A 27,067-nucleotide genomic window follows, 5' to 3' on the forward strand; every position below is an offset into this window, starting at 1 on the left:
ATGTTTATTTGTCGTGATATCTGATTTAATTGATACATATATCTCTTCTTTTCGACGCGTTATTCAAATTTTTGTTAATATCGACATCGATGTCTCGGTATTTATAATGATCCTCAGATTTATTTTGTTTGGATCTTTCACGACATTAAGGGGCAAGGGTTTGTTTCATCGACGGATATCGAAACTTATTACTAATAGGCCTACGTGCAACTAACTCTACGTTCCACTCCGAGGACGCTAGAGTTGCTCAGTTGTGGCTTTATTTATTCATGGCTTAAATCTAAAGCCAGCCTAAGACCACCCTTTTAGTTGCAAATCTAACAACTTCTGCCACCATGCTAAAGCCAGCTTTTAAGACCACTTAAGGATCATGTCTGTGCAACTTGGCCGAGAATATATGGAATTTTTGAAATCCATGGACATATCCCATCCCCTCGGCGTAACAGACGGCTTTTTGTAGTGAATTTGTGAAAATTGGTTCCATTCTCAAATCTTCTTAAAGGCAAACCAAGATTCCTAAGAAAAATTTGGTTCAATATCGTTTTCCCGAAAATAACTTTGAAATGCACACGCTTTCGAAATCAGAAAATCCTAGGCTCCAACACGAATCATCCACTGGGAAGCGAGGACGAGGGAATCCCTATGCGAGGGAATCCTTTGATCGGTGACGTTATCGGCTCGAGCCAGGTCGGGTAATCCCTATACGCCATTCACGAGCGCGTCACGGCAATCCCCGACGTCATACACTTGCCAGCAGAGTGAGGAAACCCCCGGAACGAAGAATGGTGGATCGCGACGTCGAAAAACCATCGTTTCTGATATTAGGAGGTAATTTAGTCGGTATTCCGACACGACAACTTGTGGAAGACTATGACGCAGGTTGAATGACTATTCAATCGCCGGTTGTCACGCGTCATGCATTGCTCAGCGTCTAATTGCGTGTAGAATAATCCCACCAATTCAATTCAATCCAATCCTTATCCTAATTCCTACCTGTCCCGTGTTGTTGATGATGGGTGTGTATCTTTATTGTGCCTGGCTATAGCACGTATTTATAGTGAGGGCGATTTGTTTGTTGACCTTCCTTAATACGTTCAAGTTCCGTACCGGAAAACCGCAGGCTGAGTATTGCTTTGCCTATCGAATAGGTTAGAATGTATATACAACTAATACTAATGTCTATTTATTAATGTATGAGACCTGTTTTTTTGCGATATCTTGCTTAGTATTTGTAGTACATACCTCATTTAGGTCTTATCGTGACCACAAAAGTCGCGGACGACATATGAATATCCGATATTTTATCCGTTAATCACCGTTTAGAAGGATTGGTAAGAAGTGTAGGAAATCGCATCTTAAATCGGCGAAAACAACCGCCATGTTCGTCTTTTTCCGGCTCATGTGCGCATGCGCTATGATGCGGAATTTCTGCGTAGGGGTGGTAGCTTTTGAATTTAATTAATGCTCAACGAATCACAGTGTTGCAATAGTGCGCTTATGCATATGCATTCAGGTTAATCGCTTAATAGTAAACACGTACAAACGAACGCGCAACACAATGAGCTTTTCAAAACCACAATGGGAAATCATAAATCTATTCACATCACACCTACGTCGAGAAGAGAGGACAGGCCGAAATATCCCAAACAACAACACCTACGAAAGAATTCGGGCCGCTCTCAAGAAAAAAGTATCCACAGAGTCGATTAAGAGGAATTACGGTATGTCATAGAAGGAAGTCATGCGTTGTTTATTTACTATTATAATTAGCCACGAGCTGAAGGATCTCTCACTACACAAAAACAAAAACATTGATTTGAAGAGAACTGATGGAAATCATATCAATTAAAAACACTTTATTTTTCATATAATTATTTAGGCCTAGAGAAAGCCTGTTATAAATTTCATTTTAAGTAATAAACTATATACACTTCAAAAATACAAAGGTAATTATTTTTCATAGGCCTATTACAAAAAAAAATCTTGATTAAAAAGACATGTTTCAAAACATATTATTAAAGACCGGTTTTCTACATTCAGGCCTATAGAAAATCATACAATAGGCCTACAAACTTTTTAGTTAGGCTAAAAAAAATGATACCTTGTTTCTCCGCAGCAGCCGGGTCATTTTAGTAAAATATGATAAAATTTATAAACAGTTCATTTCTATAGCGGCCGGTATGTTATGGTAAAATTGATCACGATTTAAAAAAAAGTAATGTATAGGGTAGATAGGCGGCCGGCCGGGTCAACATTTAAGCTCAGCAGAGCGGAGAAACAAGGTATCAATTTTTTTTAGCCTTACTCTTTTTTGCAAACCCTGCTGGTTCGATAAATGAACTTGAAGTCAATTTTCAATGGATTTTCAGAAAAAAAGTCTTCAGTAACTGAACCTAGTAAAACCGGACGTCCATCTATAGAACTAGACCAATTTGATCAAGATATAATCCGAAGAGAAATTCATGATATGACCAGAGATAAGAAATACATTACAATAGATGGGTAAGAATCAACAACTGCCAGACAAAACACATCCTCCCTGACAATGATTCCAACATGATTGCTTCAAGAGATCGCCACAGCCAAAAATCCAGCCAGAGTAGCCCGGATACATAAGCATTGCTCATCATTAGCTTATCAATGTCCATTGTCCAAGTTATCTCAACTATAATTATCCGCAAAATTTGCCTAAGGGGTCATTCATTTATTACGTATGCATTCGGGGAGGGGTCAGTGCAATTGCGTTCTGTGATGCTTAGTGTATATGAAAAAAATGGCCGATTTTGCGTACAGAGGGGAGGGGGGTTGAAAAATTCAAATTTTATGCGTACGTAATAAATGAATGATCCCTAAGTGATCAGGTTATCTGATAATTGGTAAGCAAGTTTTCAGCAAAGCTGTGCACTAGGGCTAGTCAAGCTGGATTTCATACTGCAGCAGTCTTGATGCCATCATTTTCGGATCCCTTCTGAGAGGGATGTGCAAATATGGATATTAAGGCTAAAAAAATTGATACCTTGTTTCTCCGCTCTGCTGAGCTTGTTGACCCGGCCGGCCACCTATCTACCCTATACATTACTTTTTTTAAAATCGTGATCAATTTTACCATAACAGACCCGGCCGCTATAGAAATGAACTGTTTATAAATTTCATCATATTTTACAAAAAATGACCCGGCCGCTGCGGAGAAACAAGGTATCATTTTTGTTTAGCCTAACAACAAAAATGTAACTATAAATTTACCATCCATCTTGGTACAGCAGATTTGAAATATTTGATCTCCATATTTATGTATTTATCTCTATAGAATATATGCGAGAATCAAAAACAAAATATCAGTTGACTTGAAAAGAGTTTCAATATGGAAATGGATAAGGAGAATTGGGTTCAGGTGGCTGAAGAAAAGTGGAAAACGGTAGGCAAAACAGTTTTATATCCGATAATTTTGATTAATTATCTGATGTTTCATAGGCCTTTGTATAGTGATTATCCCTGTTCCCTTCCAGTATGCCCTAAGATTGATGTGTCAAATTGATCAATATCTAAAATCATTGTATCTTCTTTCAGCTTTAGTCATGAAAGACCCGACATTGTACGCCAAAGAAGAAACTATCTACGGAAAATAAAAAAAGCTAGACAGGAGAACAAACAGATCGTATATTTGGATGAAACGTGGATAAATTCAAGAGATACAATGCAAGGTGAAACTTTAAAACACTAAGCCTAAGTTAGATTTTTGTATTTGAATCTACCAAGGGCCCATCAGCATAACAAAAATTGGGTCAACCTTACTCAAGATGGCCGTCCTAGGACCTTTTAAGTGCCCAAAAATGTTAATTTTGGCCCGAATTCCGAGTCCTGTAGCTTCCTACTGGTTTGCCATTTCTCATTGCAATTGCTGATTGACATTCTTTGGAAAGGGATGTTTTATACCTGAGACAGGTATTTTTGATCAGCCAATTGGCGGCCATCTTGGTGTCATCAGTACTCATTCGTAGGTAGGAAAAAGTTTTTCCACATTAAATTGATACCTAAGCATTATTGTGTTACTATATTCAATTGGAAAGTTGTAGCCCATAACGTGTTCTATGATTTTGGTGAGTTTCAAGGTCATTGGTTTTTGCATGTGGCCACCAGGGGGCGTTGAATAATACAATAACTTATTATTTCTATATTATATTTGTACCTATGCATATTTTGTTACCACAATCAATTACAAAGTTGTAGCTCATGACATCTTCAATGATTTTGGTGAGTTTTAAGGACATTAGGCTAAACAAAAATGATACCTTGTTTCTCCGCAGCGGCCGGGTCATTTTAGTAAAATATGATAAAATTTATAAACAGTTCATTTCTATAGCGGCCGGGTCTGTTATGGTAAAATTGATCACGATTTTTAAAAAAGTAATGTATAGAGTAGATAGGCGGCCGGCCGGGTCAACATTTAAGCTCAGCAGAGCGGAGAAACAAGGTATCAATTTTTTTTTAGCCTTAGTTATTCTATATGGTCACCAGGGGGTGTTGAATAGTAGAATAACTTAGCATTAGAGCCCACAGATAGAAGAACATATACAGCCTACAAGTAAAACTACAGTCAACCCCCACGATATACTGCGGGAGGGCGGTATATCGGGGTTGACTGTATAAAGAAATTACCAGGCAAAAATGTTCGAAAAAAAATTTTCATACAAAAGTTAAGTTTTCAGAAATTTTTTCCCCATATTTTTCACATGCATCTTATCTCTGCTAAGACAAAGTACATTGTATGTTACCTGTTTTTAAACCTGGAATCACTATTATCTTCAACAGGCGAATGGACAGAAAATTGGGAAAAAGGAATGACCAACTTTTCCCATCCACCATGTAAGGATTGCGGACGAGTAGAGCAAAATGGTAAAGGTGCACGCCTAATCATTTTAGATGCAGGAAGTCGAAATGGCTTTGTGCCAGGTGCAAACCTAGTTTTTGAAGCGAAAAATGGTTCTGGAGATTATCATCACCAAATGGATGGTAAATATTATTAAGTCTTTGTTTTCAATATCCATATTAATGTCTATTTCAACTTGGCTTCAGAGCATATCAGATTGCCTAGCTCAGTCAGTTTTGGTGGTAAATATCTGGTAAGGGTCCTATTGGTTAAGTTTGAATTATTGTCCTCGTTGAAAACATGAAGTTTGAGTTAGACTCAAACTGTGAAACTTTTGTGAAACTAGGCCCAGGGGCCGGTTGCTCAAAAGTTGATTTAAAACAACCTTTGAGCAGCCAGCCCCTCCATAGCATAAATTGCTCTGATTGTGTGACAACTGATATCTCAAAAAAGTATACCCATCAAAAATATCACTCTCTAATAGTCGTATGAAAAATGCTGATCGCCTACAGCCTACATCAATCATCAATTTCGAAACTAATCATATTCTATGTGCTTTTCAGGAGACATATTCGAAACATGGCTCGAGGACCAATTGATTCCAGCATTAGAGGAACCTTCCCTTATAGTCATGGACCAAGCGTCATATCATCTCTGCTTAGTAAAGGAAAGTCAGGCTCCAAAAAGCTCACAGAGTAAAGAAGAGATCAAGGTATTAAAAAACCTAGATGGCCAGTTTTGAAAAATTGTTTTCACAAATTCAATTTAAAGACATATTATAATTTTATATATATATATATATATATATATATATATATATATATATATATATATATATATATATATATATATAAATGCTCATCAGAATTTATGAAATCACTTTTTCAAAACTGGTTTCAAAATAATAAATTCCATCATATAAGATTTAAACCAAGGGAAACCCCATGTCTCAGAAAACATCTCAGAAAACCATTGCATTAGGCCACACCAAAAGAAAACCCTGTTTCTCGGGCCCGACCGACCTGATATTTCGTCATTTCAAATAATCATTTTCAGAATAAAATATAATTATCATATTCCTGACTAAAAATTTAGTCCAGTAAAAACTATTTACGGCGACCTACCCACTGATAGAAGAATAACCGATATTTTTTTTCTATACAGAAAATAAATGTCCTACCTACCTACCCATTTTGGGATCATTCATTTATTACGTACGCATAAAATTTGAATTTTTCAACCCCCCTCCCCTCTGTACGCAAAATCGGCCATTTTTGTCATATACACTAAGCATCACAGAACGCAATTGCACTGACCCCTCCCCGAATGCATACGTAATAAATGAATGACCCCTTACAGTGCCATACAGGTTCAAGGAATGAAGTATCTATTTGGTATGCTTATGATGCTAATAACATTAAATTTTAATTTTAATTTTAAAATAAAATTTAATTTTTCAGAGATGGTTGGAAAAGAAAAAAGTGACATACGACCAAAATCTAAACAAACAACAACTTGTTAAACTATGTCAAACTCAGTCACCAAATAAACTTTACAAATCAGAGCAGCTGATTCTCGATTCTGGACACGAGCTACTGATATTACCAGTCAAACATTGCGAGCTCAACCCAATTGAAATGGTTTGGCACCAGATTAAAGCATATGCAAAGAAAAAAAACACAACAAATAAACTGAAGGATGTGGAAAAGCTAATCATTGAAGGGAGAGAACAAGTCACGGCGGAAAATTGGAGAAACTACGAGGATCATGTGAAGAAAATCGAAAACGAATTATGGATTAAGGACAAATTATCAGACAATCTAGTAAAAAATTTTGAAACTAATCATATTGTAATAAATCTGAATGATAGTGATGAGAGTGAGGATGAGAGAGAAAATGAGAGAGAGAATCAGGGTGCGGAAGATGACAGTGAGAAAGATGGAAATATGTCTAGTGAGGGAGATGAGAGCGAGAATGAGGTTTGTGCGGTGTGTGGAGAGAAGGATGATTGTGGAGATGATCAGCTGGTTGAATGGGTAGCTTGTAGTATGTGTGATCGCTGGTTCCATGTTTCTTGTTTAACCAATCATGATTCAGAAAATTTCAAATGCAAAAGATGTGAAGATATTCTATGCAAATCAATGTACTTTTTGGAACCGTAAATTATCCAATCATATCTTAGAAATTCATTTACTTCAATCATTTGATGTACATGTATATATCATCTAAACTGGTTTATTTCTAAGTATCGAATTTAAATGACATTGTTTCCAGAACGAAGGCTCTTTGACTGTGCAACTGAGCATATATTCATACAAATCACTCATTAAAGCATTACCCATTCTCCAAACTAGCTGAATTTTGAAAAAGGGCCTCGTTAAAATTTATGAGCTTTTTCACGAAAATCTGATCGTAATAATATCTGTTTTAAAAAGCCAATCAGAAAGCAAAGACTCCTCTATGATTGGCTTCGCCGCAGAAATCAGCAGGTGTTCACGTGAACCCGCGGTAATTTCAACTGTTTTACTTCCGGGTTTTATTTTAAGATCTAAAATTTTATTTCAATATAGATTTCTGCGAAATCTTTACTTCATTTGATTTTTGGGAGGAATACTTTTAATTGCACCACAGAAAATATCATAGAAAATTGTGCCAAGTCCGGGGAAAAAAGCTTTTTCTCAAATCGGATGGATGACCTTGATATGCTATTGTGTTAATTATTAGGTATTGACTAGTCTGAGTGCCCCTTGGGGCTCTTGTTTTTATCTGACCCGTAAATATTCGATACGGCCAAGTGGCGACAATTGTTGTTCGCCATAATTAGCCATGTTTACACATTTGTTTTTAAGTGAAATTTCCTTGGGCAGGGCAATCACCAAAATGGGTAGGTAGGCAGGACATTTTTTTTACTTTTTATAGAAAAAAAATATCATTCATTCTTCTATCAGTGGGTAGGTTGCCGTAAATAATTTTTACTGGACTAAATTTTTAGTCAGGAATATGATTAACAGCTAGTAGACTACAATAATAAAAGGATAATCCAAAGTCGCCATCAAAGTTGTCTGAGCATTTTGGTTTCCATAGACAAGTGGCTGTCCAATATCAATAGTAGATAAAAACCCACAATAAAAAGAAAAACTATCTGGTAGCTTAACGTTTCAACTCAATTCTATGAGCAATTTTCAAAAACTAAATCAGTTTTTGAAAATGGCTCATAGAATTAAGTTGATAGTTTTTCTTTTTATTGTCGGTTTTTATCTACTATTGTCTGAGCATGGCTGCGCCATTTCCAGAATCAAATCTTAAATCCGATATAATAAAATGTTTTTATGATGCTGATCTGTGCCGACATAATAATTTGGTAAAAAAATATCTACGAGAAAGGAGTTCGGTCGGCCACATATATATTTTTGAAAAGAGTTATTTGACCTAAAATTTTGAAAAAGGGTCGGTAGGCGATTATATTTTATTCTGAAAATGATTATTTGAAATGGGGAAATATCGGGTCGGTCGGGCCCGAGAAACAGGGTTTTCTTTTGGTGTGGCCTAAGTGCAATTGCGTACACTGTAATGCTTAATGTTCATGAAAAAATAATGTAATTGTAAATAGTGCAAACCTCTATGTATCTATGTTATCTTGTCTGTAATCTGTCAATACAGTTCAACGTTAATTAAATATTATATTATGTTATTATTGTTTGTATTGTGGCTGAAAATGGGTATCTACACGTCTCGAAGATAAACCTTTTTCCCTTTTTACTAAACTGATGAAACACATCCATTGATCAAAAACCTGTTTGACAGAACCCTACCGAAGGTGTACTACAGAAATTTCAATAAAAATGCAAACGGAACCATCTGTACAGAACTCAGGATTTAGACCTCAAAATTGACCCGATTAACTCCCGGTAAAACAGAATAAGCCGGAATTGCATTCAGCCAAGCAGGCTATAAATTACCGATTAGACTTAGGATGATTAACTGCATTCGTTGAGACCACAAATTTGCTTCGTCATATTCTGTATCCTGGTTTAAATCTACCGAGTGGATGATTTGTCGCGTACACCGAATAAACCAAGAAGTATAGATCCTTCGATTTGCAGCAATTTCTTGACCACGTTCAATGTCATGCGCATTTGAATTATCTGACAGACCAAAAACCATTCAACAATGTTGGGTAATCTTGCAAAGCTCCTTGAACACACTCTGAAATTAAAATGTTACATGAACAATCCAATAGGATTAGTTTGAAAACCGGTAGGACAGTGAATGGTATTCAGTGAAACTCGCAGAAATTGCTTTTTCAGTATGCATTGCCATTGGTCCGGTTTTTAAACTAAGTAAATTTCATAAAAATCGAAAATATTCAACTTATCTATAAGCCGTACATCGGGTAAGTTCAATAAATTTGATTGGGTCCAACAAGTACGACTTATATGTGGACTAGTTATTGTGTAAATAAAAAGTTTGATCTACCTCCACTCCATGTCCATGTCCTACTTTCCTTTCCAACTACCTACATATTCAGCCATGATTGATGAAAACTGCGGGACGGACCATGAACTCTCTTCCCAAAAATTCAGTTCAACTAAAAAAAGCAACTGCGCATTAGGTCTTTAATTCATTTCGAACTAGCTGAATGAAGGGTTACTGTCCATGACTTACCTTATTGAGCATTTCCGACAGAGAGCAACATTAGGCGTTGTGTACCTCCCCCCGCGCCGCGCACACGAGGAGAGCGCGGTGCGGTTGGTTCCCTTCATCATCCATCCATGCTACGGGATCGAAGATATGTGCGGTTTTTCAAAGCGTTACCAATTTCTTTACAAAAAGCGAATCATCTTAAATAACACTACGTGGTAATTGTACTCACGCTTACGCTTCAGTCTAAGACGTACAAAAGTGATTTCTTGCCAATCCCGACTAAAAAAAACGGCATTTTACGAGAGTTCGGGAGTTCTTCAGACTCAGAGTTGGCGGCAAAATGGTAGCTAGCCACACGTGTTTGCATAACCTAACCAACCCGCAAAAAATAAACTCGCCCAGATCACATGACTAAAAACGCTCATTAGCATATGCATGAGCCGGAAAAAGACGAACATGGCGGTTGTTTTCGCCGATTTAAGATGCGATTTCCTACACTTCTTACCAATCCTTCTAAACGGTGATAAACGAATAAAATATCGGATATTCATATGTCGTCCGCGACTTTTGTGGTCACGATAAGACCTAAATGAGGTATGTACTACAAATACTAAGCAAGATATCGCGAAAAAACAGGTCTCATACATTAATAAATAGACATTAGGCCTAAACGAGTCCATCGGCAGGGATTACTAACATTTAAGATTGGCCAGACGTCCAGACAAATATATTTCATAGACTGCGCATTTATGTGATCGTGATAAAATTTAGGATACAAATGTAGCCTACTGTTAGAGCAAATGATGGTAAAAATGTAGCACCGGTTCAGGTATAGGCCTAAATAAATAGAAACAAAAATAGGCCTAGGCCAATATCAAAACAATATAGGCCTACGCAAGGAATGCAATTCAGTAGGCCTACCAGTACCGGTAAGGCACAGGATTAGTAAATGTTCGTTTCAGTATTTTTAACCTGCATAAATGGCATGGTAGTTTTTAGATATTGTACCGGTATGTAGGCCTACAAGGCCTCCATAAAAACGTGGACTTTAGTTCATGTAACTGATATGGTACATTGAGTAGTATGATTACTCATTTTGCGGCCTTGCTGGAGTTACTATTGTACATATTATTGTACACAACCCTCTTTCAATTTGTATTCATTGAAACATTTGCTATTACAGGGTATGGCCTTGTTTTACCCTAGATTGTCTTGTACATAAACAGTGCAAAACCTGTAGGCCTACATCAATCAATCATTCAGGCTACCACGAGAATGATGCTGTAGGCTATACAATTGGCTTCATCGGCCTAGGTGTTCATCACGAGATCTAAATGCATCATTGGGGATCCATTCCCCCCCCCCCCCCGATTTCTAAGATCGCCTAGACTGGTCTTAAAACTAAGTATGATAGCCTTAGTCCGGTCTTGAATGCAGAATCTAAGATAGGCTAACCTTAGACCGTTAGACTGGTCTTGAATCTAACTAAGACAGCCTTAGCCTGGTCTTAAATATCACTAAGATAACCTAAGCCTGGTCTTAAATCTCACTAAGATGACCTTAGCCTGGTCTTAAATCTCACTAAGATAACCTTAGCCTGGTCTTAAATCTCACTAAGATAACCTTAGCCTGGTCTTAAATCTCACTAAGATTACCTAAGCCTGGTCTTAAATATCACTAAGATAACCTAAGCCTGGTCTTAAATCTCACTAAGATAACCTTAGCCTGGTCTTAAATCTCACTAAGATAACCTTAGCCTGGTCTTAAATCTCACTAAGATTACCTAAGCCTGGTCTTAAATATCACTAAGATAACCTTAGCCTGGTCTTAAATCTCACTAAGATTACCTAAGCCTGGTCTTAAATATCACTAAGATAACCTTAGCCTGGTCTTAAATCTCACTAAGATTACCTAAGCCTGGTCTTAAATATCACTAAGATAACCTTAGCCTGGTCTTAAATCTAACTAAGATAACCTTAGCCTGGTCTTAAATCTCACTAAGATAACTTTAGATAACCTTAGACCGTTAGAACTGTCTTGAATCTAACTAAGATAGCCTTAGCCTGGTCTTAAATCTCACTAAGATAACCTTAGATAACCTTGGCCAAGTCTTAAATCTAACTAAGATAACCTTAGCCTGGTCTTAAATCTCACTAAGATAACTTTAGATAACCTTAGACCGTTAGAACTGTCTTGAATCTAACTAAGATAACCTAAGCCTGGTCTTAAATCTCACTAAGATAACCTTAGACTGGTCTTAAATCTCACTAAGATAACCTTAGATAACCTTAGCCCAGTCTTAAATCTAACTAAGATAACCTTAGACTGGTCTTAAATCTCACTAAGATAACCTTAGATAACCTTAGCCCAGTCTTAAATCAAACTAAGATAGCCTAAGCCTGGTCTTAAATCTCACTAAGATAACTTTAGCCTGGTCTTAAATCTCACTAAGATAGCCTTAACCTGGTCTTTAATCTCACTTAGTTAATCTTAGCCTGGTCTTACATCTCACTAAGATAACCTTAGATAATCTTAGCCCGGTCTTAAATCTAACAAAGATAACCTTAGACAGGTCTTACATCTCACTAAGATAACCTTAGATAATCTGAGCCCGGTCTTAAATCTAACAAAGATAACCTAAGCCTGGTCTTAAATCTCACTAAGATAACTTTAGCCTGGTCTTAAATCTCTCTAAGATAGCCTTAACCTGGTCTTTAATCTCACTTAGTTAAGGCTGGTCTTAAATCTCACTAAGATAACCTTAGATAACCTTAGCCCAGTCTTAAATCTAACTAAGATAGCCTAAGCCTGGTCTTAAATCTCACTAAGATAACTTTAGCCTGGTCTTACATCTCACGAAGATAACCTTAGATAATCTTAGCCCGGTCTTAAATCTAACAAAGATAACCTTAGACTGGTCTTACATCTCACTAAGATAACCTTAGATAATCTTAGCCCGGTCTTAAATCTAACAAAGATAACCTTAGACTGGTCTTACATCTCACTAAGATAACCTTAGATAATCTTAGCCCGGTCTTAAACCTAAAAAAGATAACCTTAGACTGGTCTTGAATCTCACTAAGATAACTTTAGATAACCTTAGCCCGGTCTTAAATCTCACCAAGGTAGCCTTGGACTGGCCTAAAGAATCTAAAGAATTTAGATGACCTTACACTGCTCTCCTAACCAAGATTGCCTTAAACCGGTGTTGATTTTCGCCGTGTAGTCATTTCTTATTAAAAGATGTTTGCCCTTGTTTTCTAGGCGTTGGTTTTATCGGGCGCAATTTAGTTCATCATCTGCTCGCGAACGATTTATCCGATAAGGTAAGCGTAAGAAGAGGTAGACACCTGAGGATGGTCACTCGATTGCTTTTATTAATTCTCGAGTAATACATTTCGTCCTTAAACTTTCAGATTTTGTTTACGCCTGGTGGGTTTTATATACTTATTAGGCCTATCCGTTCTCAACGTCAGAGTTAGGCTATTATTCCATCTTTAAATATCTTTATCGTTCAAACCACCTGTTTCGTTCCCGGCGGGTATTGTAGGTTTGCAATGGATACGAAATTCTGATATAATCAGATTTGATCAATGAATCGAAATGATCGATTTTAATTCGGATAAATCACCATATATCAAGATAGAAGAAAATACCTTTACCGCCATCCTTCAAATCCGCGATCGCCAACGCCTACACACGACCTGGTCAGGATTTCTATAATGTAGGCTACAAAACACCAGATATTAGACATTTTTATCAGCGTTCGTTCTTTTCAGAGGAATTGAACACGCAGACACCACCCTTTTTGAGAATGATCTGCGAACACATCGGAAAGATATTTTTGTCAGCACACTTAACAACGAATGATCGTCCACACTTAACCGGTTCCATAGTCAGGGCTTAGACTTAAGACCAGTCTAAGACCAACTTAGTTATATAGCCATTCTAACAACTTAAGACCAGTCTTAAGGTTTGAGACCACTTTTGGACTTAAGTCTTAACCATGGAACTGGCCCCTGTGGCGTAACATTGGGCAGCCACATCAGTAGGCACATCGGACAAAACCACTAATGTGTTTAGTACTTCAACTGAGGCATTTTAATTGAAAATCAATTTCTATTATTTGATTCTATCGAATGATATTACGAACGCCAAACATCGTAGATTTGACGACGTAAAATGATGGCGGTTATATTCGCTGCTAATCGTCACCCGCATCACGTGTTTTCATTGTAAATTTCAGATATACGTAGTCGACAGAGTGCCCCCTGTACTGGCCTGGCTCAATACAGCTCACAAGGAGGCGTTCGCGAAAGTAACGTTCAAACAGGTCAACCTCATCAATCCGAGTAAGTAAAGACGAATGGTCGTTATAGTCGCAAATGATTTGCCCAGATGATAAAATCCTACAATTCTACCATTCAATAAGAATTGGTAAAATTTTTGCCACTGGAATTACAAAAAAGAGTAGGTGTCAATCCCGGATCCGAGTTCATGGTTTACAAAAAACCCATTCGGGCTGACTCGGTAAAGTTTTTAAAAGATCCCGAAGATAATTACTCTCTTACTGCAGTTAAGACGAGACCAAACAAATTCACTCCGAATCGGTGTTAAATACTGAATAAGTGTTTGTGAAATACAGTAGACTGTGTCTCTTGGGACTGGTAAAATTCTACCCCGAGCTGGTGTCTAATACTGAGTAAGAGTTTGTGAAATACAGTAGACTCTGTCTCTTACTGCGGTAAAGTTGAGACTGGTAAAATTCTACCCTGAGTTGGTGGCAAATACTGAGTAAGAGTTAGCGGAATACAGTAAACCCTGTGTCTTACTGCGGTCAAGTTTAGACTGGTAAAATTCCAACCCGAGTTGGTGTCAAATACTAAAAAGAGTTTGTGAAATACAGTAGACTCTTGTCTCTTACCGCGGTATAGTTGAGACTGGTAAAATTCGTGTGATTATTAGTGTAAGATTTTTTTTTTGTTGTTCTTTATTTGTTTTCGTTTTGTTATTTTTTGTTCGTCTTTTGTTTTCACCCTCTTTAGACTCGGTGGACGCGCTGTTCGACCAGGTCACCGATGAAAACGACAAACGCCCCGTCGATTTCGTGGTCAATTTAGCTACCGAAACGAAATACGGCCAAACAGGCGCCGTAAGTTGTCAAAAAGAAAGATGATAATCACTTACAAGAAGCATAGGCCTTTCATTTTCTTCAAATCTTCGTTCAATTCAATTTAAGTGTCATTTCCTTTTTGTTTGGTGTGAGACTAAATAATGACACCTTGTTTTTCCGCTGCTGCCGGGCTATTTTGTAAACTGCAAAAAAGGGGAAATTTGTAATGAGTTCATTTAACTGTCGGGTATGTTATCTAAATAACTATCTATAATTATAACATGTAGTTAGCTTGATCAAGATTTAAAATAATGTGTAGGGAAGATAGGTGGCCGGCCAGGACCCAGTTCCACAGTTGTGAGTTAGAGTAAACTCTGAGTTAAAGTTCGTTCATTTTCAATGTTTTAACCCAGGGTTAAATCCTAACTCAGAACTGTGGAACTGGACCCAGGTCTACATTCAAGCTCAGCATAAATGAAAAACAAGGTAGATACTTTTTAGCTTTGTGTCATGTTGTATCCTATGTAAAAATGAAATTGTTTTATCCATCGTCGATATTTAGTTACATTCGTTATAGTGGCTTATTAGTGCCTTTTTATCGACACACTTTCTTAAACTGATCGTCCACACTTCGCGTATTATGTTCAGTACTTCACCCGCGAGACGTTTCTAATTAAAAATGAACCGCAAACACCTGACAATGGTCCTTCATCAGTACACTTTCAAAAACTGATCGTCCACGCTTCACATGCTTTCAGTGCTTCACCTAGGACATTTTTATTTGAAAATGAACTGCAAACACCGGACATTAGACGGTTTATCAGTGCACTTTCGAAAACTGATCGGTCCACATTTCACATGTGTTCAGTGCTTCACACGAGACATTTCTAATCGAACTAGAAACACCTGACATCAGACATTTCATCAGCGCACTTTCTAAAACTGATCGTCGGCGCTTGTTTTCTTTCGCGTCTTTTCAGGTGTACGATGAAGGTATATTGAAGTTGAGCCTGAACTGCGCGCGTGCGGCCGCGCGATGCCGAGTAAGCCGTTTCGTCGAGCTATCGACTGCGCAAATGCATTCTTCGGACAAGGTAAGTCGTGGTTAAAATTTGGTTAAAACTTGTTATTGTTATATCAGCGCTTGAATTGGATCAAAATTTCGCTATCGTGATTATTATTTTTTCAAATTTATTTATTTTACTCTCAAACCCAATCCAAGTATTAAAGGGACGACGCAAAATTTACAGATATTATAAGTCTGTAGAAAATTTGCAAATTCAATTAGATAATAAACTTATTTACACGAACAAACAGAAATCACACAGAAACCAATTTAGACTACTAGGCCTATCTACTAATGAGAGCAAGCATTCATTAGACAAATGCAATTTTTTAATAAGAGTTTCGTGCAAAAAACTGCAAATTCTTTAGGTGAATTGAGCAAAAAAATTAATCGGGATTATATCCGTAATCATAATCATTCGGGACTTCAACAAACAAGTGCCTTTCGAATACAAGGGACGAACGGCGAGATGAAATGTGACCATTAGAAATACCCTTCATTATACACAGGGCACGAAAAAGTATATAAATATCCATCACTTGTTGTCGTCAGTATTAACTGGGAGACGGTGGCGCCAGCTATCGGTAGAAGCGCGAAGCACGCATATCGGCAGCGTCGCCTTTTTCCGTTGTATCGCCGACTAGCTTTTTTCCGAAGCTCGTCGATGTTCGCGAGGAGTGAAGTCTGATAAAAGTTTGAAAACTGGCTCGATGCGACCAGCTATTTACCGCCCGATAATTGTATTCGTTAGACAAGTAAAACACCGTCGTGTTCAGTGTAGCAGCAACTTACATAAACTTAAATCTTGGCGGCGTCGACACTTTTTCACACTATATCTTACTAAAAGGATATAAGTATTTTTGCGTCCCCGAAATGGGGGTACTGTTATTGCTACTGGAAACCTTGGGCAGCTCTTGAAACATTACTTTTTTTATTCGGCCTTTTGATAACGTGGATGCCACATGCGCTGTGAAAACCCGTACCTGGAAAGACAGGGAATTATCGGAGGTCCGAACAAAATGTATGCGGCGACACGCGGGACTCCAACTCCCGACTCATCAGGTGCAAAAGCCTTGATCTTTACTAACTGGGCTTCTAAAGACACGGTACCGTAAAATCGTTTTGATGCGGTGAGAGTCTATAACGAGAATTCCTGATTACTGATTGGCTGCAATTTTTGTCTGCCTCCGTTTGGCCCCCTATAAATATTTTCACTCCCGTTGATACCCGTTGCATTAGTTAAAACAATTATTGACTACCGCACAATATTTCAAGGGCCAAAATTCTTCTCCGCAGCAACACTACTCGTAATGACATATAGTCTGTAGAGTCGTCATCCTCGCTTGGGCGCTGAGCGGGAATCTGTATCGGCTATGTAATCGACCGATGAATTTGGTGTGCGCAATCAAACCCTGGCGAGCGAGGATCTAGGTAGAGTCTCATGTTAGTCGCTTTGACCTACCATAAAGGCCGTACCCTCCTCATAAGCTTTTGTAAACGAGTGTAGTTTATAGAGGATCCCGCAATAATAACGAACACGAAAGAAAAATGATTAAAGTAACGTTTAACATTACTCGGCAGAAATTATGAACAAAGACTCTAGAGCTTATCGAGTGATTACTTTTCATGCGATCAATCCTACGATGTCCTGTCTACGGAAGAACATTGCGGCAACGTGAACGTGATTTTTTTTCAAGTCGAGATTTCGAAACTCGAAATATTTACTTTAAAAAAAAATGTTCATGTGGCCGTAATGCTCTGCCGTACGTGTCAGTTCGGTTTAGTTTTCTGTTTTGTTTTTCAGCACCCGGTCACCGAGGAGACGCCCCACCTGTCACCGTGGACGCTCGCAGCTAAATACAAGCTGAAGGTCGAGGAGGCTCTTCGCAAAATCGATGGCTTGAACTACGTGATCATCCGTCCGGCGATCGTTTACGGAATTGGGGACCGGCTCGGACTTAGTAAGCACAAAAAACGCAACCACTTATAATAAACTGGTTAAGCCTCGGTAACATTAAACAACCTTTAAGTAACTGACCCCAGTACCGCGGTGTTTAAACACTGGTTTACATTAAACAACCTTTCAGTAACTGACCCCTGCACCGCGGTATTTAAACACTGGTTTACATTAAACAACCTTTCAGTAACTGACCCCTGTACCGCTGTATTTAAACACTGGTTTACATTAAACAACCTTTCGGTAACTGACCCCTGTACCGCGGTATTTAAACACTGGTTTACATTAAACAACCTTTCGGTAACTGACCCCTGTACCGCGGTATTTAAACACTGGTTTACATTAAACAACCATTCAGTAACTGACCCCTGTACCAGTATTTAAACACTGGTTTACATTAAGCAACATTTCAGGAACTGACCCCTGTACCGAGGTATTTAAACACTGGTTTACATCAAACAACCTTTCGGTAACTGACCCCTGTACCGCGGTATTTAAACACTGGTTTACATTAAACAACCTTTCAGTAACTGACCCCTGTACCGCGGTATTTAAACACTGGTTTACATTAAACAACCTTCCAGTAACTGACCCCTGCACCGCGGTATTTAAACACTGGTTTACATTAAACAAGCTTTCAGTAACTGACGCCTGCACTGCGGTATTTAAAAACTGGTTTACATTAAACAACCTTTCAGTAATTGACCCCTGTACCGCGGTATTTAAACACTGATTTACATTAAACAACCTTTCGGTAACTGACCCCTGTACCGCGGTATTTAAACACTGGTTTACATTAAACAACCTTTCAGTAACTGACCCCTGTACCAGTATTTAAACACTGGTTTACATTAAGCAACATTTCAGGAACTGACCCCTGTACCGAGGTATTTAAACACTGGTTTACATCAAACAACCTTTCGGTAACTGACCCCTGTACCGCGGTATTTAAACACTGGTTTACATTAAACAACCTTTCGGTAACTGACCCCTGTACCGTGGTATTTAAACACTGGTTTACTTTAAACAACCTTTCGGTAACTGACCCCTATGCCGTGCCATTTAAACAGCGGTATTTTATTTAATTTTCAGCTCCACGTTTGATAATCGGCGCCGTTTACAAAGAGTTGGGCGAAAAGATGAACTTACTCTGGACGAAGGATCTTCGCATGAACACCGTCGACGTTCGAGACGTGTGCAGCGCCATCTATCACCTGTGCTACCACGGCGATAGCGGTCACGTGTTTAATCTGGTCGACAAAAACTGCACGAGTATGTGACGTTATTTTGAGCGATTTTTTTCGGTGGTACTATCAGTTTCAATAGTTCGATATAGAAGATTTAAGATATTTTTCTTCTATTTTCTTTTCAGCTCAGGGCGTCATTAATGAACTGATATCTAGTATATTCCGTATACAGTACGATTACGCCGGCACAGTCGTGTCTAACATGGCTCGGGTAAGGCAAAACAGTATGTATTCATCGTTCAGGCAACGAGTTGTGGGTCCTGTGGTGTGTTCTAATAGCTGCTTAATCCCCGCTATAGCTGTGAGGAAAGGGGTTCCCCGAGAACCTATTGCGTATGTTCTACTCGCTGTTCTCCCGCTACAGCTGTGAGGAGAGGGGGTTCCCCGAGAACCTATTGCGTATGTTCTACTCGCTGTTCTCCCGCTACAGCCGTGCGGAGAGGGGGTTCCTCGAGAACCAATTGCGTCTGTTCTACTCGCTGCTCTCCCGCTACAGCCGTGCCGAGAGGCGGTTCCCCGAGAACCAATTGCGTCTGTTCTACTCGCTGCTCTCCCGCTACAGCCGTGCCGAGAGGCGGTTCCCCGAGAACCAATTGCGTCTGTTCTACTCGCTGCTCTCCCGCTACAGCCGTGCCGAGAGGGGGTTCCCCGAGAACCAATTGCGTCTGTTCTACTCGCCGCTCTCCCGCTACAGCCGTGCCGAGAGGCGGTTCCCCGAGAACCAATTGCGTCTGTTCTACTCGCTGCTCTCCCGCTACAGCCGTGCCGAGAGGCGGTTCCCCGAGAACCAATTGCGTCTGTTCTACTCGCCGCTCTCCCGCTACAGCCGTGCCGAGAGGCGGTTCCCCGAGAACCAATTGCGTCTGTTCTACTCGCTGCTCTCCCGCTACAGCCGTGCCGAGAGGCGGTTCCCCGAGAACCAATTGTGTCTGGTCCACTCGCTGCTCTCCTACGGTTTGTAGCGAGTCTCCAAAATGCTTAAATGAGCTCACTCTTGGAAGTCTGGATACTTTCCAGAAAAATAATTTCTAAAAGTGCCTAAGAAAACGCTTAGTTTTGACGGATTTCTCGTCACTTTTGCCTGACAAGAGTGCTAAAAAGTTCACACCTTAGCCTAACTACTATAAACCCAGTTTCCTTCTACAGCTGCTTGGGAAGGACCTCACTAACAACCTATTGCATACTTCTTCAGTTAGTTAAGACGATAGCATTCGCTGGTCATTTTTTTCTTCAGTTGAATATGCAAAACGTAGTGGCGGACATCAACAGTAAACATATGGCTCCTTGGGCATCGATGTGTCGGTCATCGGGAATAGATAATTCCCCTCTGAACCCGTATTTAGATCAGGTAATATTTACTTATCCATATCAACGTCCCGGTAATAATTGGAACATATGCAAGCAAAAAATAACAGCATCACTGAATATTGTTTATATCCATCGTTTGCGCTGCCGGGACCCTGCAACCCATTGCCTCTCTCTTTCGTTAATGACTCGTAGAATTGAGTATAAACGTCACTACTCTCTTACTTATGAAAATGGTTCATAGAATTGAGTCTAAACGTAACTTCTCTCTTAGTTTTGAAAATGGCTCATAGAATTGAGTCTCAACGCCACTACCTCTTAGTTTTGAAAATGGCTCATAGAATTCAGTCTCAACGCCACTACCTCTTAGTTTTGAAAATGGCTCATAGAATTCAGTCTCAACGCCACAACTCTCTTAATTTTAAAAATGGCTCATAGAATTGAGTCTAAACGTCACTACTCTCTTAGTTTTGAAAATAGTTCATAAAATTGAATCTAAACGTCACTACTCTCTTTGTTTTGAAAATGGCTCATAGAATTCAGTCTAAACGTCACTACTCTCTTAGTTTTGAAAATAGTTCATAAAATTGAATCTAAACGTCACTACTCTCTTTGTTTTGAAAATGGCTCATAGAATTCAGTCTAAACGTCACTACTCTCTTAGTTTTGAAATTGGCTTATAGAATTCAGTCTAAACGTCACTACTCTCTTAGTTTTGAAAATGGCTCATAGAATTCAGTCGAAACGTGCTACTCTCTATCTCTCTCTTAGTCTTTCTTTGCCGATTTTTTTCTGCAATTCGACGCGTTATGATCCAACATTCGATCAGTGATACTTTTCTGTTTAACTTTGCTCTACTTCTTTACGCAGGAATTGTTGTACAATAAACACGTGAACATGGACGGCAGTAAGATCGAGGGAACTGGCTTCGTTTACAAATACCCGGTACTAACTAAAGAGGCCTTGCAACAGGTACATATAAAATGCGTCTATACGTACGGGTTTATTTGATAAGGGCATTTACGAATTGAATGAAAAATGGTATCATGGCTAGTCCTAAGTTTTCAGATTGGCAGAACTAAGATGGTCAACCGAGTTCCCTGACTGTCAACTCGGTGAAATATTTACAGCAGTCCCAGCCCGCTACCGACTTCCCTGATTCGATTCTGGACTCGGTGAAAATTTCGAACACTACCAAGTTCCCAGATTCCGAACTCGTGAAATATTTTAATTTAAGGCTAAACAAAAATGATTGCTTGTTTCTCCGCAGCGGCCGGGTCATTTTTGTAAAATATGATAAAATTTATAAACAGTTCATTTCTATAGCGGCCGGGTCTGTTATGGTGAAATTGATCACGATTTAAAAAAAAGTAATGTATAGGGTAGATAGGCGGCCGGGTCAACATTTAAGCACAGCATAGCGGAGAAACAAGGTATCAATTTTTTTGGCCTAATAATGATTATTTAGTTTGTATAACGCCCTTTCCTCCACTGTGAAACAATGTTCAACGGCGCTGTTTATGGTTCAAACTTCATACGCAGCTTTGAACTTTGATTTACGGCAGTCCAACGCTACCGAGTTCCGTGAAACTCAAATCGTTGAAATATTTGAACGCTACCGAGTTCCCTGATTGTCAACTCGGTGAAATATATTTACAGCAGTCACAACGCTACCGAGTTCGTTTCCTGATTCTCAACTCGGTGAAATATATTTACAGCAGTCACAACGCTACCGAGTTCCCTGATTGTCAAATCGGTGAAATATATTTACAGCAGTCACAACGCTACCGAGTTCCCTGATTGTCAACTCGGTGAAATATATTTACAACAGTCACAACGCTACCGAGTTCGTTCCCTGATTGTCAACTCGGTGAAATATATTTTCAGCAGTCACAACGCTACCGAGTTCCCTGATTGTCAACTCGGTGAAATATATTTACAACAGTCACAACGCTACCGAGTTCCCTGATTCTCAACTCGGTGAAATATATTTACAACAGTCACAACGCTACCGAGTTCGTTCCCTGATTGTCAACTCGGTGAAATATATTTTCAGCAGTCACAACGCTACCGAGTTCCCTGATTGTCAACTCGGTGAAATATATTTACAACAGTCACAACGCTACCGAGTTCGTTCCCTGATTGTCAACTCGGTGAAATATATTTTCAGCAGTCACAACGCTACCGAGTTCCCTGATTGTCAACTCGGTGAAATATATTTACAACAGTCACAACGCTACCGAGTTCGTTCCCTGATTCTCAACTCGGTGAAATATATTTACAGCTGCCCAACGCAATCGAGTTCCCTGATTCTGTGCAATATTTACAGCAGCCCAAATACTACCGACTATTCTTCATTACATTACATATAGATCAAACCGTTGTTTTTAAGACGAAAAGTTCTGTTTAGATGCGTCGACGATTTCTCGATGTGTCGTTATGCTCGATATTTCAGGTTCTGGACGACTACGTCGAGTTGGGAATATTCCCGAAGACCGCGTGAACACCGACGATCGAGGTCGGACCCACCGTCAGATCGAGCGCAACGACAATACGCAGCAGCAAAAAAAAGGAAAAACACAGCTATGCATATCAACCGAGAAGTATTGATATAGTTTCTAAAGAGTTTTTTGTTTCTTACACATTCCCAACGCGCTAATGGAAAATTCCGCACGAAGGCTGTGCTATTATCGACGACGATGGTTTATTCGTAACTTATGGTTAAAACAGTCAACACGCCGCGGCCGCGCTGATCGGGTCGATAGCTTTATATGTCTTATATGCACTGACTGAGACGGTCAAATTTGTACATAGTCTCTCGGAATTTTTGCTGGTATATATATCTGCAGCCTGGAACCGACCCTCGGAATATTCATTATCGTTGCATTTTAAGACTTGCACGACGAGCTTGTGATATAAGTGTGCCGACAACGTGTCTTATGTCTGGTGTTTACAGTTCGATTTTATTGAAATATTCATTGAAATATGTCTCAGACGTTTTGAACGCATACATACGCGTTCATACGAAAGTTACATATATACGCGGCAACGTGCTTGAAAAACCAAAAGGGGCCTGTGTCCCATAGGTCTCCAAGCACCCAGAAGGAAAAACTTCCAACATTTAATGAAATTTAAGTAAGATCAAATGCTTTGACGCTTGCAGATTATAATCGAAAAGTGTGAGGTCTGCATGATCGATTTCTTTTTCTAAAAGTTCGTTGTTCACTAGAGAATGAAGTGCTGCTGAACGCGTCGTGCGAAAATGTGACGGAAAAAAGTCTCACGCGAAGTCTCGAACTGATGTTAAGCGTGGTCAATCACAATTCAAAAATTTCCCGAAAATGTGCATTGTGTTTTTAGGTTCACGATTTAAAATCGGTTTCGTTTGAAATCGTGAACACATATGCGAAGTATGGACGATCACTTTTTAAAAGTGCAATGATAGTTAAATCTAATTTGAAAAAGTGTCCTGATAGAATGTCTTATTTGAAATTTGTCTATTGATAGTGTATGTTGTTCTTTCTGAATCAAAATGCGAAGCTCTGAACACGTGTGAAGTGATGATAATTCCTGGGAATACTGAATATCTGGGGGTTCAAGGTCCAGGCTACAAAACAATACCCGCAGTCTATTATTACTATATGATGGAGTAGTGTTACTGCATTCAACCACGCGCTTTATCTAACCAAGATTGTTTATTTATTTTACAAAATCATGCATTTATCAATATTGCAATGATCGCAATTTTATCGGGTACGATTTTCTCAAACTAGTCAATGTTTGTAGTAATTAAACGTTTAATTTTTGTGCATGTTGATTTAAACGGATAATATATATTGTATATATATTGTATTCGGAATCGTTGATTAAATTAAACGATGATTAATAAAGTTAATTTAGTCTTTTTAACGAATTAAGTTCGTCTATAGGTTTCATTTATACTTACTCACTCGCTACTGTCGGGGCTGCAGTTTCTTATCCTAATAACAAACAAATTATTGGGGGATTGAATGGCACATACACCCTTTCAGTAACTGACCCCTGCACCGCGGTATTTAAACACTGGTTTACATTAAACAACCTTTCAGTAACTGACCCTTGTACCGTGGTATTTAAACACTGGTTTACATTAAACAACCTTTCAGTAACTGACCCCTGTAGCGTGGTATTTAAACACTGGTTTACATTAAACAACCTTTCAGTAACTGACCCCTGTACCGTGGTATTTAAACACTGGTTTACATTAAACACCCTTTCAGTAACTGACCCCTGTACCGCGGTATTTAAACACTGGTTTACATTAAACAACCTTTCAGTAACTGACCCTTGTACCGCGGTATTTAAACACTGGTTTATATTAAACAACCTTTCAGTAACTGACCTCTGTACCGCGGTATTTAAACACTGGTTTATATTAAACAACCTTTCAGTAACTGACCCTTGTACCGCGGTATTTAAACACTGGTTTATATTAAACAACCTTTCAGTAACTGACCTCTGTACCGCGGTATTTAAACACTGGTTTATATTAAACAACCTTTCAGTAACTGACCTCTGTACCGCGGTATTTAAACACTGGTTTATATTAAACAACCTTTCAGTAACTGACCTTTGTATACCGCGGTATTTAAACACTGATTTATGTTTCAACATCCTTTCAGTAAGTGGCCCCCGAACAGTGACATTAAAACACTTAACGCGTGGAATTATTTCTGCGAAACAAAACAGCAATGATCTTATTAACCATCACAGCTGGTGCTACGGCCAATTTTTTTTACGTTAGATTATCGGTTTCTAGCTCACTAAAAAGAAAAATGTCAGGGTTACTGCCACGGAGGACGGTGACACCTGGACAAAATGTTTCGCAAAAATGGTTGATATCTGTCGATTGCCTGAATAGGATGATAGAGACAGCAGGTTGATAATAGCAGCAACGCATATTTTTATAACGCACATTTTTATAACGGATGTGTTTTTTTTTCGTTTTTTTGAAACAGTTCCAACAACCGGCTAAGAGTGGCAGATGCCTCCCTCCTGGAATTTCTGAAACGTGGCCCATTTGCAAATATCGTCCGAGTGAACTGTCCCTTTTCAGGATCCTCTAACCCCCCCCCCCCCCAAAAAAAAAAAATCAAATTTTAGGTACGGCCCCGTCAAAGATGGTTGACATTTAGATTGTGTTTCTTTTAATTTCGTGCGTATTCTGGTTTTCGCTTTTAATTGAAACCGAACTAACGGTCACATGACATTTAATGTCATCAGCACACCTTCACTCATCAGCAAACTGATCGTCCACACTCCACGTGTTCGGCATCTCTTCCGTGATATACTTCATTGAATACAAATCGGTTTCGCGTTTGTGGTTTACTTCGATACATCCTTCCCCGGCATGGATTCGAACCAGATGGCATCGCTACACTCAGCCACGGTACGAAACCCTGCTACGCTACTGTAGCAGGGTTTCGTGCCGTTGCAGAGTGAAGCGATGCCATCAGGTTCGAATCCCTGCCGTCGGAGGATGTACTCGATAACGGGTTTTTCCGTCAAACCCTTTGCGACATTTGGGGCCGTCCATAAAAGACACCCACGCTGCAGGGGGAGGGGGTTAGTTTTTTTTGACTTTTGGGGACAAGGGAAAGGGGGGATTCCAATGATATGCATATCCATCTTGAAAGGGGGGGGGTCACTAGTTAAGGGACATCTTTTTTTATTAAAGTATGAGTAAAATCACTCAATCCTCCAATGACTAGTTACCAGAACAAGTTATAATTAGTAATTCCAGGTCAAGGGAATAAATGTAGATACGTTGATAAAAGTTAAGTTTTTTATGCTGCATCAAATCTTCATCATGTATGAAACTTTAAGTCCAAGGGGGTCAAGCTGATAGGGAGGGGGGTGTCATATTTTCCATATTTATTGTGGACGTATTTTATGGACAGCCCCTAAGTGTGGTGATTAGGGGCGTTGCCTTTCGATTGATGAGTAACGATAACTTGTACCTGAATAAATACCACCCCTTTCCTAGCAAATCAACTTGTCGGATATTCACACAATGTAAAAATATTTTTTCCGGGTAAAAAAGCATTCATACCGCCTTCTTTAGACCTTCTGGGGGTCGATGTGAAAAGATGATTTATTGATATCGCGCACCGCTGTCGAATCGCACAATAATAGCCGCCACACGATAAAAGAAGGCAGACACCAGTTCGATACACACGCCTGAGAGCAAAACTGAAAATCAAGGTAAGGAGTGTTCTATTTTGGGCATTTTGTTTTCAAATGAATGGTAATTTTGTTTACCGTTATTATTATAACTATTATCAAAAGCGTCTTCTGTCAGAAATCCCTATCGTGTTACTCGTGATTTTTATTATTATGGCTTTCTGACCGTCCGGCAGAAAACCCTAATGTAATACTCGTGATTATTTCATAACCGTTCATTCTGTTATGAATACTAATTTCTCAAAATTTGCATATTTAATGATTCCGAGGGCAGAAAACCCGTTATCAGTTATTTGCTGTTAAATTTTGTCGATATAGATATTGATATGAACGCTGTATACGCGGTGATAGCTGTGTTAGCCGCGGTAAGCGGCGCGTGTAAGTATTATTGCTCGAGATTGTGATCTCCATTGAAGAAAAAAACCGTCACCTTTTTCCTTTACATGTGTTGTTGTTTATTGCAGCGGCGTGGGGATACGCACCTTATCGGCCAATGCATCCACAACGTAAGTAAAAAAATGGATTTATATTTGCCGCCTTGCTTTTCGTAGGATTGGCCTAAGACATTTAACAGCACACTTTCAAAAACTGATCGTCTATACGTGTTCAGTACTTCGCCTGCGGTATTTTTCTATATTGAAAATGA

At 39.1% G+C, this 27,067-nt stretch overlaps 1 protein-coding gene and 2 long non-coding RNA genes across 4 annotated transcripts; all 3 read left to right on the forward strand.

The window, feature by feature from the left end:
- The first annotated feature begins 762 nt into the window (after positions 1–762).
- On the forward strand, positions 763–24,040 carry LOC141913919 (uncharacterized). Of its 2 annotated transcripts, XM_074805137.1 has the most exons (11): positions 763–828; positions 12,776–12,837; positions 13,758–13,863; positions 14,557–14,663; positions 15,605–15,718; positions 17,495–17,651; positions 18,740–18,919; positions 19,020–19,105; positions 20,129–20,242; positions 21,070–21,171; positions 22,655–24,040. In XM_074805137.1, the coding sequence occupies exons 1-11, from the start codon at positions 783–785 to the stop codon at positions 22,700–22,702; spliced, it is 1,122 nt and encodes a 373-aa protein (XP_074661238.1). In that variant the 5' UTR covers positions 763–782; the 3' UTR covers positions 22,703–24,040. The 2 variants fall into 2 exon arrangements, 1 of the variants encoding a protein (XP_074661238.1); XR_012620666.1 differs by lacking the exon at positions 22,655–24,040 and having other exon boundaries at positions 19,020–19,118.
- Positions 2,486–3,596, forward strand: LOC141913938 (uncharacterized). The gene is made up of 3 exons (XR_012620674.1): positions 2,486–2,502; positions 3,308–3,415; positions 3,568–3,596. It is a non-coding gene; the product is annotated as an uncharacterized LOC141913938 (long non-coding RNA).
- Positions 24,041–26,424: 2,384 nt separating the features above from the next.
- Positions 26,425–26,929, forward strand: LOC141913935 (uncharacterized). Its single transcript, XR_012620672.1, has 3 exons — positions 26,425–26,442; positions 26,740–26,799; positions 26,886–26,929. It is a non-coding gene; the product is annotated as an uncharacterized LOC141913935 (long non-coding RNA).
- The last annotated feature ends 138 nt before the right edge of the window (positions 26,930–27,067 follow it).

The sequence above is a fragment of the Tubulanus polymorphus genome, chromosome 12 (genome assembly GCF_964204645.1).
Source record: "Tubulanus polymorphus chromosome 12, tnTubPoly1.2, whole genome shotgun sequence".
Classification (NCBI taxonomy): domain Eukaryota; kingdom Metazoa; phylum Nemertea; class Palaeonemertea; order Tubulaniformes; family Tubulanidae; genus Tubulanus; species Tubulanus polymorphus.

Coding starts and splice junctions, on each gene's coding strand:
- LOC141913919 (XM_074805137.1), top strand. CDS start 783: ATGGTGGATCGCGACGTCGAAAAACCATCGTTTCTGATATTAGGAG. Junction 829..12,775: donor ATCGTTTCTGATATTAGGAG/GTAATTTAGTCG, acceptor CTTGTTTTCTAG/GCGTTGGTTTTATCGGGCGC. Junction 21,172..22,654: donor CTAAAGAGGCCTTGCAACAG/GTACATATAAAA, acceptor TCGATATTTCAG/GTTCTGGACGACTACGTCGA.